General features: G+C 44.8%; 1 protein-coding gene across 2 annotated transcripts in view; it reads left to right on the top strand.

The window, feature by feature from the left end:
- PAX5 (paired box 5) overlaps positions 1-15,264 on the top strand; it is a 128,787-nt gene that overhangs the window by 45,846 nt on the left and 67,677 nt on the right. For both annotated transcript variants that reach the window (XM_005529469.3, XM_005529470.3), the window contains exon 6: positions 3,635-3,810. In XM_005529469.3, the coding sequence (XP_005529526.1) occupies positions 3,635-3,810 (176 nt within the window). The remainder of the gene's footprint in view (positions 1-3,634; positions 3,811-15,264) is intronic.

Here is a 15,264-nt window from a genome sequence, read left to right as displayed (position 1 = left end):
CATCTGTGGGAAACTGAGTCAGTGTTCTGAGCTGGGTGGGATGCCTGGGAGGGACTTGAATCAGATGGTAGGGTGGCTGTTGAAACAGGTGTGGCATATGCTGGAGCCCTAGTGCTGGAGGAGCAGCATGTGCATGCTCCCACAGGCACTGTGACAGGTCTCAATGCATTACATTTTGATGCATTTCATCAGAAGTAGTTCAGGGAATTGTGGGCTAATGGTGTCATCCCAAATGCACAATCTTATAGAGATAAAGGATGAAATGTTTGTTTGGGAAGAATGTAATCTTTTGTACTAAAGAGAGTGCTATATCTGTGCTCTTCACTCGATTTTCAGGAAAGATGCCATTGAACTAGGAACTAATTGTTTTGCAGAATAGGTAGGTATACATGTAGTGGTATTGTCAATAAAACATGTGGATGCAACCCTATGTGGATGCACTGATTATATGAAAAATGTTTTTACCACTCCCTGGAGCCTACTTATAATTAAAATTGTTTCAAGCCTTCCAAAAGTATTTTAATTATCAAAGATATTCTAATTTAACAAGGGATAATGCTAATGGTATTATTTATATAATGTCTAACAGCCAAACACATCCTGAAGACCTTCACAAACTCCTGTATGTCATGTGCAGTGTACAGGAAGTCCTTTAGTTCTACAGTGGAGTCCACAACTCACTGGCAATTAGTTTGAATTTGGGAGACACATTGCAAAAGTACAAGCAATTCCTTTGCTCCTAGGATGCAGAGTGCAGGTGATTACAGTGAGGGAGGTGTCGCCTTTTGTGCAGGGTTGCCCATCTTAGTGATCCCAGTTCTGTCTGACTCCTGCACAGGTCACTCCTTGGCACTAATGCTGCATGCATTATTCCTCATCCCAGGACAGCCTGACTGCACTGGAAAGTGTCTTGGAGACTGATCCCATCTCACATCCCCAGGACAGCATGTGGAGATGTTGGCAAACAGGGATGTACAAATGGTGTGAGTTGGCAGCCCATTCTGGCTGCCAACATACACTGTGCATCCAGCAACATATCAAATGCTGACCTTGAGACCAAAGCACTCAGAGACCCACTACCATCTCTGCGTGATTTCATGTTTTCCTTGCAGAGAGAAATAGCCTCCTCTTCCTGAAGCTTTGGTTGCAGTGCCTTAGGGTCATCCCCTGCCTCACTGCCCCTTGGACAAAAGGCAGCTGGGAGAGATGCATGGATGTGATGGCAAGAGTCACACGATGGTGCCTTTATTCCTAGACTTCACACTCTGGTATCTGCTGTGGGAGACCCTTCCCAGCACCACGCTGCCACAGTGCCTGTCCCTGGCTCAGGCTGCTGCCCCAGTATTTCCTTTCATTGGCCTCCTCTTCTCCAAGGTGTCCACTCCCAGAAATCTGGAGCTGCACTCCGTAATAAAAGTGCTGCTGGTGAAAGGTGGGACTGCTATTCCATTTTCAAACACAAGGGTATCTCATTATGTGATCTCATTATTGTGCACCAATCTCTGGGTGCACAAACAGTGCAGAGTGCACAGACTGTACTGGCATCACCAAGAACATGTTGCAGGTTATGCCTGTCTTGTGTCATTTCACTCCCTCTTGTCCTCACCTTTATCCCAAAACTGCATAAAGCTTTAACTTTGAAGTCAAATTGTGAATAACAGCTCAAACTGAAATTTAAAGCCAGCATTTCCATGCTCCAGAGATAGGGTCTCCCTGGCCCTAGCTGTACCATACAGCTACCAACCACAATTTTAATTCTATGAGCCATGGTTGACTGAACTCAGCACAGGGGTCTATTTGATATTATTTGATTTAGAATAGTCAAAAACCCCAAAACAAAACAAAATAAACAAACAAAAACACTCCCCGCCCCCCCAAACTATTTAAAGATACACTGCTTTCTTGTATCCTTCTGTACCTTTTCACACTTAGACATCCTGTTCAGATGTTCATCCTACTTCAGGTTCAGGGGTTTTTTTCCCTTACTGTGTGGAATAAACTGATCCTTGTACTTTACAAAAGCCATCATCATCTATCCTTGGTAAAATTGCATGACTTTATCTAAGGAGAGTATATATAAAGTTGTTGTCACTGAAATTGCTGATCTCAAATTGAGGAAGAAGTTTCCTGCATTAACTCCTAACATCAAATATCCGTTCAGTATAGGGAAAGTTCTGCTTAAATTCAGCATTATCAACTGAGGTTGAATGAGGTATTTCTGTGTTGGTCCCCCAGTCTGAGAACTCTGCCTTAAAGAAGCCCAGATTTCTGCACAGACAGCATTTTCTGCAAAATCCATCTATGCTGAAGGATGATCTTAAATCAATAGTCTTTTGTGAAAAACCTTGTCCACCAAACATCACTTGTATTACTGATGGCCAGCATGTGCTTGTGGACACAACTGATGTCTACAGAAACAGGCTGGTTTTGTGCAGATCACCTCTATCAGATCACCTATTTACAATCAAAAAACTTGATGCAGTGTCTGCCAGAGGAGGTCTAAGGTGATGTTAATCCTCTGCAGACTTCTTGGCCTGTAAGCAACTGCAGCAGACATGGAAATCTTGCTGCTAAGGATGCATTTGAATTCTGCTCCTCAGAACTATTCTGGCAGCTAGATGCTATTTTTGAAACATTTCCTCCCTCTGTCTAGTTCGATGTTGCCATCTGGAGAAAAAATCTGATATTTACTGTTGTTCTTGGAGTTCCACCTCCTGGAGTTCTGGGAATACTGCAGATCTCAGTTTTTAGCGCATAAAAGATGTATTTCCAGCACTGACAGGTGAAGTAAAAGTAGGAAACCACTGTGAATCTGCAAAAAGCAAATCGAAACAAGTCCCTGCATTGCAAGAGTCTTTTCAGACTGCCAGTCAAACATTTTTCAAACTTGTCTCATGGCTTTTCATCCATAGTCAGTCACTTATAACTCCTGCTAAAAATCTCTGCCAAAGGAGAGAAGGAGGAAAATGTGCTTTGGAGCCCAGGTTTGAGTCCTGCCAGTAAGATGGAGAAATACAAAGTGAATTGGAGGGTCAGGAGTGCATCTTGGACTGGGCCTTGCTGAGGGTGTTGCAGTGGTAATTCAGTCCAGGGATTCCCCACCTTAGTACAACACAGGCTGACTAGTGCTTTGGGCTTGCCTGGCCAGTGCTATTGGTAGTGTTTCACAGACAGTCCATGCCAGAGCTTAGAGTTCAGCATGGGATGGAGTTGAGCAGGACTTGGAGGTAGCACAGGAAGGGGACAGAGTGTGTGGGTGGTGACTGGGCAAAGCATTTTGCTGGAGTTGACCCAAGTTGACTCTGACTGTCATCAGGCCATCTACTTATCCTGTGTTCTCCTGTATACAGACCATGAACCAGACAGCTTCCCAGGGGGCACAGTAAAAGTGATGCAGGCAAAAATGTGACTATTGTCCTGTATCCTGCCTTTAAATTATGTGTGAAGTTATTGGTGGGTTAAAGTTGCTTATAATGCAAGACTGTACAGTGTGTTTTCTAGCAAACTGTAACCGCACAAAAAGTCTTCATGACTTCAGGTATTGGTACCTACATCTGTTCAAGAGAAAAGACACTCTACTATAGGCCACATCATGAAACTACTCATTTTTCCTCTTCTCTCTCCTCTTTGAAAGGTATTCAGGAATCTCCAGTACCAAATGGCCATTCTCTCCCAAGCAGAGATTTTCTTCGGAAACAGATGCGAGGAGACCTTTTCACCCAGCAGCAGCTAGAAGTGTTGGATCGTGTTTTTGAGAGACAACATTATTCTGACATCTTCACGACAACTGAGCCCATCAAACCAGAGCAGGTACTATTGTAGATATTTTATGTTTTGCTGGTATGCTTTCCACTGGCAGAGATCTGTTTGGTGGACATCATCAAAGGCTTTTCAGAGTTTCAGTAGACAAATATGGAGACAGATGTCTTGTCAAGCTCATTTCAGCCAAGTCCACATTAGCCATTAAAGCCTTTTAAAAATGAAGGAAAACACTCATTGTGCAAAAATTAGCAAATGTTTGGCTATGAAATTACACCCGATCCAGACCAGTTGCATCAAATTAATCTTTAAAGAGCACCACAGCTTCTGATGTTTTTGTTAGATCAAAAGAAGGCAGTGCAGGTAACATGGAGAAGACCTGCAAAACCCAGTGCCTAATTTTGGTTCACAGTGAGCATGACTGTGGGCACAAATCAGATTTTTGTATCTGGAAATGGCTTATTAGACATGTAACTGGCCATTTGCTGAGAGAAACACCCGAATAGCATGTGAAGGCAAATTAATTCCACCTATGGATCTACAGTGTTTGAGGACTTGGCGCTAGTATTTTGGAAAAAATTCAATTTCTGCAAGCATAGTATAGAAGTATGTGAAAAAACTGATGAGCTATGTCTCTCTTTTGAGCTACGTTCTTCTTCTTGGGTGGCAGTATTTAATTTAGCTGCTGAGAAGGAGGTAGAAATTAATATATTGCTGTCAGCACCGATATTGGTCTAGCTTGCTACTTAATGATGTATTCCGCCATTAATCTTCAGTGTTCTTAATATCAGACATGCTTTTTAGCAAGGTGGATGGACTTTCCTAACACTGATTCCCCTTGGAGTAATCTATACATTTGAGGGCCATTGGAGATTGTCTTATGGTAGCCTACTACCATTGTGGCTTTTCTTCTTCTTTTTTTCTTTTTAAATTACTTATGCTGAAAATACTATGGTAGAGTAAGGATTCCTCATTCCTTTAAGATCATCTGTCATTTGCTATTTCATTCATAGGGACATTTTCTTTTCAGCACCTTCTGCTGGTTTTGTGTTTTTTTCTGATTTGTGTGTGCTGTGAAACTGCAGATACGAATTTGAGCTGGGAAGAGATAGGAAGTCACGCCATCGGTGTCTCTGGAAGGTGAAGTGGCCTTCACATACCACTAGATGGTGATTATCCCATCCAAACACGGTGGATGCTGGAGAGGGCAGGCACCCTGCCCAAGGCTATGGCAAGCCTTTTCAGCGTTGGTCACCTAGGAATTGTGTCTTGTTAGATTTGTTCCTGCAAAAACTTTACAGGCCAAAATAGTCATTGCAAAGGGAGCAGTGATGGGAGGGGACTTTTTATTTGTTTTTGTGTTCTGGAGCCTCTTAGTCATGGCCAGCTGTAGCTCATGGGAGACAGTCCAGCAGTGAGTGAACATTTATTCAGAGATAAACTTCTACTGCTTTTATAGGAAGAATGAGGGATTTGAATAAGGATATTGCTGAATTGTTATCCCAATTATCAAATATGGGATATTTAGCTCTTGATGGAGAAAGGATCTCCCAGGGCCACATAAGGAGTTGTGACTAGAATGGCTCTAAGCAGAAAGATTGTTAAAGTTGGAGACATGCTGCTATTAATCTGATGAACAAGATACTCCTTGCATGCTCTGGGAAGTCATGTAAGATGCTGAGAAATCTGGCATTATGAGGTGCAAAATGTACTGTGCAGAACCACATTGCCCGGTATTTTCACATGTAATTACAAAAGAAATTTGCAGTTGTTCGTTTTCATATAGCTTGGAGTATGGTGCTTGCTTTTGGAAGGCTGGACCATGGTGAAGGGCTTGCAAATATTTGGGGTCAGCTTCTGCTTTCTGATGGTATGTGAAGGGTAACTTTCAACATGCCCAGATGTGATCTGTATGACTTGTAGTTCACAAAGATGCTGTATGAATCCCAGCCTTACAGAAACAGTCTTGTCTCACTCCCTTGGTGAGTCAAGCAAAGCTGTCATGATGCTTATCTGAAGTGGAAAAGCTGTCTGCATCAATTAGTAGGGCCAAAGAAATCAATGAGAAATCAAATACTGAGAATATTAATGACGTGCTCTGAAAACCAGAGTTATCCCTGGATTGGATTGCTGTAGTAAAGCAAGATCTGCCCATGACATTTGTCTGTCCAAAGTGGTGGTGGACCCCACAGTGGTGCTTTAGAAGCTAAGTCAGTGGTGGATGTATGGAGCTTTAAGCTCTTTCTGTACAGGAAAATATTGAAAATATACTCCTCCCCATGGAGACAGGATGTGGAAAGAGGACTTGTATGAGCTGCTCACTCACTGTTTATCCATTTTATTAGAAATTTGATCCAACAGCAGCCAGCTGAACATCACTAATTTTGCTTCGGCACAAAAACTTACTGATGTGCCAGTACTGTTCATCTGAGGAAGGCTCCAGGTATTTTAATGGAATAGTTATTACTCTATAGACACTGTAGATCCCTCTTCCTTCCTGTTTTGTGGCTTCTCTCTAAGTCTTTGTCCTCACTTGTGTCTGGGGGCAGGCCCTTGGCAATGGTGAGGTGGAAAGAAGTCGCTCTGCACAGCACAGTATTTGCAGCCTCATCATACTTTGTTTCCAGATGCTGCCCAAAGTCCTCCTGGTGCATTTTCTGTACAAAATTTGTCCTTACCTTTATGAGTCCATTGCCCTTCATGTAGGTAGGGAGGTTGATGGGCTGTGTGGGGAGTGTCACTGGGGTGTTGCAGGGTTACTGTGTAACTCTTTGCTTTGAGTACTTCAAATACACTTCCATTTCCCATCTTGATGTTTCCCTCAGTTAACCTGTATAAAATGGAGGCTCTTGGGTTATTTATCATCTTCTGACATGGTTAGAGCAGGATGCTAGTAACACCATGACTGTGGGTTCAATTCCTTACTTAAGAGTTGGAGTCAATAGTCCTTGTGGGTACCTTCCAACTCAGAATATTCTTTGAATCTCTGAATCTATACTGTTGACAATTGTAATGACTGTTGTAATCTGTACTATTGACAATAATCATACCAACTTTCACATCTACTGTAAGTTGTGGCATTTATGAAGAGAATGATGAGGAATGGATACTTGTCTTTGGGGAAGGGCTCATACCATGTTGAGAGAGAAGGCAACCACTGGACAGTGACAGGGAGATAAAACATCAGACAATCCTTTGAGAGAAACAGTGATGATTGTGTGTGCTGGGTGGGGCAGGGATCCTGCTGTGTACACCTACCATTAAAGACTGTCAGACGTTGTGCATCAAGGGGCAGAATTAAGGTGTCAGCTGTTACTTGCCTTGTTTTGCAGCCTAGCACCCAGTGGTGCAGCTGGGCTCATGTACATGTGTGCTCCACAGATGTGTTTCCTGCACATGTGGAGCATGAAAAACATCCAGTGGCAGAGGGAGCCAGGGGTTATCTGTGCAAACAGCATCAAGTCCTTTCATGTATATATGTTGTGGGGAGGAGCTGTGACGTAAAATCAGTACTCAGAGCACTCTGGCCCACCTCTGCCTGACAGAGTCCTGCTATAAAAATGAACTCTTCTATTAAGAGAACTCATAACAATGAAGGCCTTTCTCTCATGTTTGTGCCCTTTTGTGCTCATTTTCTGCAAACATCCCATGATTAATTTACATCAGTTGCAAATATTAATGGAAAACTTATTGAAAATGTTCACTTATTTCTGAGCATGGGTATGGAAATGCACATAGTGGTATGTTTGCAACAGCAATGTTGCACTGCCATTTTGTACGTGGCTGCTATGTACCAGCTCTGTGTGTCTCGTCTATCTGCAGGGACAGCGCCTGCAACCATGTAATGCCAGACCTTGGAATTATCAGACCTTGGAAAAGGAAATCCTTCACAGCAGCTTCCATTCTCTCTGTGCTCAGTATGTGTGTGTGGGTGGGCTCTGCTGCTCCCCAGTGTGTTGGATCTGCGGTGAAGCCTCCCTGCCCACAGGGAAGGCTGTTGCTGTTGCCAACCCAGATCCCCTTGGAACAAAACAAACTGACATAAGGAGAAGCTTTTACCTGTCTGCCTGCCCTGGAACTGTGTTGTGCACCTGTAACAGTGTCAGACCAGCATATTTCAGTCTGGCCTTCGCTGCAGGCAACCCCCCATTAGTCATGGTCACTGCAGTGACAATGCAGAGTTTATCCAGAGCTGGTGCTCATCCTATGCAGAGAGCTGCAACACTGAGTGGCAAAATTTTCCAGTGCCTATTGTCCATTAAGACCTGGAGGAACTGGAAGCATCAGCTGTACTCAGCAAAATCCTCTGTGTGGCTGTGAGGATGATTGTCCTCCAATAGCTTCCTGCCAGAAGGAAGGAGGAGCTCTCCACAGCATCTTTGGGAAGTTGTCCCAGTCTAGCCAAGCCTGTGCCATCTGTTTTGTGAGCTGCTGACTCAAGCAATTCTCTAGTCAAAGCATTGACAAAGACAGGAGATGTTCTTGGAGAAAAAGACCCAGGAAAGTCAAGGAGACCTGGGGACTTTAGGTATTTGAGACTGGACAACTGCAGGAATGTCCCATTGAAGCAGGCAGGGGACAAACCTGGTGCTTGTGGACTAATGTGCTCGTGGAGGCTGTGAGAGTGGGATTAATGCATCTATGGCTGAAAAATGCAGGGTGAAGGATATACAGCTGGATTGGCTCAATGTGAGACACAGTGCGTTAATTTTCTTAGAATAAAGAAAGGAATTATCCATGCTGGATTTCTGTCCACAACAGAAATGGATTCTTTTGTACTTTCAGTTTCACACATGGGTCCAATCGAATACTCATTGAAGCCAAGAGGAATATTTCTATTGACTTCAATAAACTTTAGATCAGGGCCATAATGAGGCATAACATGATGTGAGCAGATTCAATGCTATGTAGGTCACCAGCTTAGAAGATAACAGCTTGCTGCTAATAGCACATAATTCCTAGGCCTGGGCTGGTGCTTTCCCACTGCTTTAAGCTAGACCTAAACAGAATATCTGCTCTCAGAGTGATTTCTGGATAAAATATAGATATTCTGCACTCATATAGAAACCAGTAACCTGGCAAACATATAGTAACACGGGTATTCATGACGTGGAGTGCAAATAAATGTGGATCTGGAGATATGCATAGGCAGATGGAATTTGGATAACTAATAGAATTTGGATAGCCAAGGAATCCCCCCAAAATTACTTATGATTTGGAAAAAGTGGAAGAATTGCATGAAGCTGAAACCTGATGCAGAGAGAGTTGCACCAAAGAAATTCTCTGAATTGACAAAGACAGGGTCATGAACTTCTTTTGAAAATCAAGTTTTGCCTTCTGCCTAAGTATGCTCCAGCTTTTAAACAGGAATCTTATGGGCTTTTTTCTAAGAGGATCTGGAATGCAACTTCAGAGAGGAGCAAGATACACAATCCCCCTTACAGTACTGGAATTTAATATTTGCGAGTAACAGAAAATTCTAGTAAAGCCAGAAAGTATAACCCATTTCTGTTTTAAGAGGACTCACTCCCAAAGCGGAGTTATTGGAGAAGCAGAAGGCAGGAATGAATCTACTAAAGGGTGTCCCTGCCTGTGCCAGGGGTGTTGAAATTAGGTGATCTTTAAGACCACTCCCAACCCAAACCATGCAATGAATGATTCTATGAACTGCAAGACTGTATGCTTGGTCTTGCTCCCCAGAGTGTGAGAAATATGTTTTTTCTTGGGAAACCTTTGGACAGACAGAGGCTGTTGAGCTTCTGAAAACACTCTGACTTTTACTGAGAAATGCAGAGCTAATATTTGTTTGTGTTTTCACAAAACTTCTTTTCATCCAGAAATGGTGAAAATTATGAAAATGATTCATGGATAGTTTGAAGAACCAAATTTTTTCTCAGTCTGTCACTTGCAGGAATAATTTGAACATTCCAAGGCAAGCTCTTAACCATGGATGCATTACACGGTGTGCTAAATGAAAAGCAAGTTAAAAAGGAAAAGGAAACAATAACATGTTGTCTCAATGAATGTACACAAATGTAAAATAGAGAAAAAATAAAGACACAGGAAGAGGTGAAGCAGAACCTAGCAATGCTCTGCCAGCTCTGCAGGAGCCCAGGCAGTAGTGGGTAGGAAGACATGGTGTTGCAGGGTCAGCACCCTGAACCATGGTGAGATACACGCCCAGGTCTGCCGGAGGTGGTGATATGGGGTTGTGGGATGCAGGATGATTTTGTGCCTGGCCCCCGTGCTTTCCCTCAGGCCACGCTGCTGGCAGCCCATCACCAGCAGTGGCAGCTGGGTGGGCTGCCCTGGCTGCTGTTGCCAGTGCTGGTGCCAGGTTGGGCCAGGGGCTGCCGGCAGGCATTACCTGCTCATCCTCAACCTGCTGACCCTGTGATCCTCTATAACCACAGAAAAGAGAACGAGAGCGTGAGTGCTGGCAGCGCAGAGAGGAGCAGGGAACAAGGGCTCTGGCTTTTACAGCTGAAATCTCCCCTGTTCCAGGCCTTAGCCTTACTGGTGGGAGGGGAAGAAAATCCCTACTCTAAAATCAAGCCTAGGAGAACACATCAGGAGACAAAAAAACCTTTCCATATTTACTCTCAGTAGACTATCAAACAACACCAGGCTATTAATTTGGCTTTTGAGTCTTCACTAAAGCCCATAAAAGCGCACAGTTGTCAAATGGAGTTCATTTTAATTTCCTTTCAATCACAGTAAATTATTCAGGTGATAAATCAGCTGGGGCAGCCTCCTGGCTGTAATAGAAACCCTAATTCCTGGCTAATTATCCAGCCCATTGCTGCCAGCAGATCAATACCCCTACCGAATGGAAAGGGCGTGGGGTCCAGGCAGGCAGGATGGCGAATGGACAGCAGCTGGGAGCACAGGCACCCATGACCTCTGCCCTGTGTAGGGGTTGTAGGGGAAGAAGGTGTGCTCCTCCTGGTCAGCAGAAGTGGCAACTGGCCCCTTGCTGCAGTTGTAGATTCCCTGAGTGCTGGGCTTTGCTGCTCATCCCCATGGTAAGCCATGTCAGGGGGGTTGGGTGGTGTGTGAATGAGCTGCTCCCACCTGGGTAGTGCATGTGTGTGCTGTGAAGGTGTATCCACACCTACTGCAGCCCTCTCTGCCAGCCAGTTGTGCACTTTAAAGATTACTCAGAAGAAAATCTCAGGCTGGCGATATTTTTTCTTGGCTAGTAGAACATTTCAGTAACAGTAAAAACTAAACAGGTAAACAAAAGATGTGGGGACCAGTGCTCAGCTGTAACATGGATTGCTTTACCAGGACAGAGCAGCAACCTCTGGGAGATGACAGTAGCACTTACTCCCATCTCCTTTCATGAGGTGTTTTTTCTGGAGCTACTCCATACACAAAGCACTTTGAGCCTCAAGACTATGCTGTCAGCTGCTGTCTCCAGTTCAGCATCATCAGGTTATTCTGGTGATAGAGCTCCACCACCTGTCCCAGATGCTTTCATGTGACACCTGCGCTGCTGAGAGGTTGAAGCCTCCTCAGGACAGAGTGTCTTCTCTGAGCCCTATGTCCCTTCATTACACTGCTGGGCATGCAGAGGGATGCACAACCTTCTCCTTTGTCTCTGCTCTGGTTCAGATTGAAAAACAAGAAAGAAACCTGCCAAATCAATTCTTTTTTTTTTTTTTTTTTTTTTTAAGTGGAAAGGCTTTTCTTTTAAAATAGTAGGAGAAAGCTCAGCTCCTTTGGTCAGTACCTCTTCTTTGCATACCTACTCCTTTGCCCTTCCTTGAGAGTATATTTTAGCGCATTAGCTTCTGAAGACCGCACAGAATTCCGTGTGTGTGCCACCTTGCTGTGTCATGTTGTGTTGGGTAGTGACAGTCACAGCAGATTTGTTGTATGACACCTGTGTGTATGCTGTGTGACAGTGGGGCTGTGAAGGCAAAGAGTTTTCTGGGGAAGGAGAATGACAGGAACCATATATCCAGCAAACGTCTTCCTATATCAACATCATCCTTGTGAAAAGCAACCCTGCAGCTTTCAGGGGTAGCTGAGGATGTCTGAGGAGTCTGGAATTGAAATGGCTGGTTTTTGTGTAAACAAGAGAGGTGGATAATCCAGGGGTTTCCCACTTTCCTGTCTGGCACAGAGAGGGGGATACCATGCACCCCCACTTCAGCTCAATGCCCCTTCCCAGAGGTACCTCCCTGTAGAAGCAGGTGGTGACCAGCTTTCCCACTTTGTCAAGAAGTAATGGGCAGCACAAGGTCAGGATTTCTCCTGCAGACTTTGCAGAAGGTGACAGGGAGCATTTCCTGCAGTCTGCAAGATCTTGGGAGCATGATCATGCTGAAGAGAAGCTGCTGGTAGGAGGAGAGAGCTGGGGTTTCACTGCACACACCCTGCTGTGATGGCATTCAGTGTAATGAGACCAAGCTGGGGAAGAGTAAGCACACACATATTTCAGTGATTTCAGAGTACATTTGAAAGACTGCAACTCTCCTAGTGCCTGTTATGGGGTTAGGGAAGCCTCAGTGATGCCCAGAGCAGATTCAAATGATGCTTCTCTCGTAGTCTGAGCATTGGAGTTGCAGTGCTACATTCCTCAATTCACATGACTCTGTCTGGGGACTATCTCTGTCTCCAGGGCTGCTAAATATGAGTCTTTTTCCTACACAGGAGAGTCCTTGTCACCTTCTCCTCCCTTTGACCCATCAAAGAGGAGGAATCCCAAAATACCAAGATAGACAGCTCCTTTGAGAATTGCATTGTATTCCTGGTTTTAAACATCCCCTTTTTTCCTCCTGACTGCTCTCAAATATGTCTATATGCAGAAATACAAATTCACAAGTTAAAGGTAAGGCCAACCTTGCTGTGGCTTGTGCTCCCACATCTCCTTTGTCCTTGTCTCTTTTCTCTTTGCTCTGCCTAAACTGGGGGAATGACTTCTCCCCCTGGCAAGCTCTCCACATTGTGCACAGGCTTGTGCAAAGGGAATGTTGGTGACATGTGGCATGGTCAGCAGCTGGCAAAGGCAGACCAGCTCTCCCCCACCCTAGAAGTTCCTCAGGGACAAGGATGCTACTGAGGATGAAAGAGGTGTGCTTTTTCCCTGAGAGCCTGATATCTTGGTTTGAAAGACAGGTGTCTGCAGGGAAGGTGGAAACCTCCCTTGGAATGGAAGAAATATGACCTCTTTCCCTCTGAATTATTTAAACTTTGAAAACATGGGGCTGTCAGGCAGGAAAAGCAATAACAGTTCTTTACTAGAATATATATCTATTTCTGTATAAAACAAGGCAAACAACAGCAGCACCAACAAAGAAAAGCAGACCCCCAGTCCCAGCCCTCTCTCGGCAGCACTTTCCCCTTGGGTGCAGTTCTGGGCACGGCCGGCAGGGGCGCTGCTGGCTCCCAGCCGGGCAGGGGAGTGCGATGATTCCCCCACACCTGCAAGGGGCGCTGTGGCCACGCCTCCCTCATGGGTAATGGCGGCCGGGTTGGGGAAAAAGGGGCTGCAGCAGGAACCTTGGAGCGGCACCAGGGACAACCAGACTCCAGAGTAATGTAATGTATCAGAAAATCCACAGCTGTGGAGGAGCTGGGAGAGTGTCCCGGCAGGCAGCGGGTGCTGGGTTACATTTGAGTGAAAAACCCTGAGCAATGGTAGAGAAGTGGCGGGGCTGGGCAGCGGCAGCCTGGCTCCCAAACATGGCAGGGAGAGGCTCCCTTGCAGGGGCATCCTGGGGTTTCTCCTGAGACACCCGAGTGGCTGGTGAGGGTCCTTTGTTTGGTGAGGTCGGATGTTAATAGGGTCCCAGTGCAACGGCCCCTTTCATGAGCAGAGCTCCACTCACGGTAGGACAAGGCAGCAGGGGATGGAACCTCACGGTAGTGAATTCTCCCCACAGCAACCGGAGCCTCTCTCCCCTCTGATGTACAGAGCAGGAGAGTCAGAGGAGCTGAGCCCAGTCCTCCACCCCCTCTGCCAAAATCCCACAGTATCTCTACCCTTCCAAGGAGAACCACGCCACAGGTGAGAAAGTTGAGCCCTCCCCCACCTTGGCCATTTCTTTTGTCTCAAGTACCAGTCGTTAATTCTCTCTTAGCAGCAGTTGGGAAAAAATTCCATGACAGAAATAAACAAAAGGAAAAATATCCTAACCTCCAACAACTCGGGAAAATGTTTGGAAACTGCAGCCATAGCACCATCCCTGTTGGGTAATGCTCAAAGGGGATGTTTTTCTAAAACCAAATTTCATCTCAGCACCTTCCACCAGCTTTACAGCCAGAGCTTAGTGATTGTATAGAACACAACATCTTGAAAAGGCTGCAGGTGTTCTCCAGAAGATTTTCTGTGGCTTCTAAGTGTGATAGAGAAGTAGGAAATCTAAGAAAACCTTTCCCCACTTGTTACCTTGACAGAAGATTTCACATTTCTTTGAAATGTGGGAACTTGCATCTCTTTGTTTATTGTGTGTTTTGCAATAAATAATTTCTTTCTTTTTTAGTTTAGAGAGATAAACAAGGTCCTTCACCAATATCAGACAATGCCATGTAGCAGCACAAGTTGGACAGTTATGTCAAAATCGACCAACTTCCTTATGCCTATGTTAGCCCCACAGGAGAAGGAAGGGCAAGTCTGTGAGTGAACACACTTACCTGTCAACTAGTGCCTGGCCAATTCAGATTATATTCAAAGTGAAGGGCTTGCACCAGCATTTGAAGAATGGAACAAGACTTCTCCATTTAGTCCTCAGTAAATGTCTGGATCCCACAGGCTCTGACAAGGTTCAAGTACATTTCCCAGTCCTCGTTTGGAAATCACTGCTGTTTTACAGTCTTTACAGTGGGCTTTCTCTAAATCTATCCATCACCTTGTAATCGACAAAGATGGGAGTATGCTCTCTTGAGGAACCTGATGTGCTAAAACATCTCAGAAGGAGCCAAACTCTTCATGGGGGTTCAGTGGGAACATGACAGACAGGGGCATGAACTGACATGGGAGAGGCTCTGCACGGTCCGAAGTTGTGCAGTCTCTGTGGTGATTTTCAAGACTCACCTAGAGGAACCCCTTCCAACCTGGGTCATACCAGTACCTTGCTGCTCAGCCACTTTATTCATTCCAGTTATTATGATGTGTTTAAGGAAAACTTTTGTGTTGCTACAATGAAAAGAGTCATTAGTGTGGAAGAGTTCACCCAGTGTATAGGATGAGATGGAGGATTGCTTGGCATGCAGTGCCAAGGAGTCTGAGAAACTTGCTCAGAGCAGAGCCTGGGTTTTCAGAAGACTGACATAGTTTTGGGTTGCCTTTTTTTTAGTATGAGATTGAACAAAACAACCTACACCAGTGTCTGAATAATGACAAAAAGCAATTGTGGAGCTAAGCCAGTTCCACACAAAAGGGACTGATTCAAAATTCCTCTCTGCACTATGAATAGTGGCTGCTTAAAATGTTTTGGCAGCAGAATTTTCCAAACAAACAAAACAAAAAAACCCAAACCTGAAAGAACTTCTGCA

The sequence above is a fragment of the Pseudopodoces humilis genome, chromosome 4, assembly GCF_049639895.1.
Source record: "Pseudopodoces humilis isolate 2021_Gansu_Grassland_sample_001 chromosome 4, ASM4963989v1, whole genome shotgun sequence".
Lineage (NCBI taxonomy): Eukaryota > Metazoa > Chordata > Aves > Passeriformes > Paridae > Pseudopodoces > Pseudopodoces humilis.
Note: the sequence above shows the minus strand (reverse complement) of the source record. Positions and strands in the feature narration are given on the sequence as shown.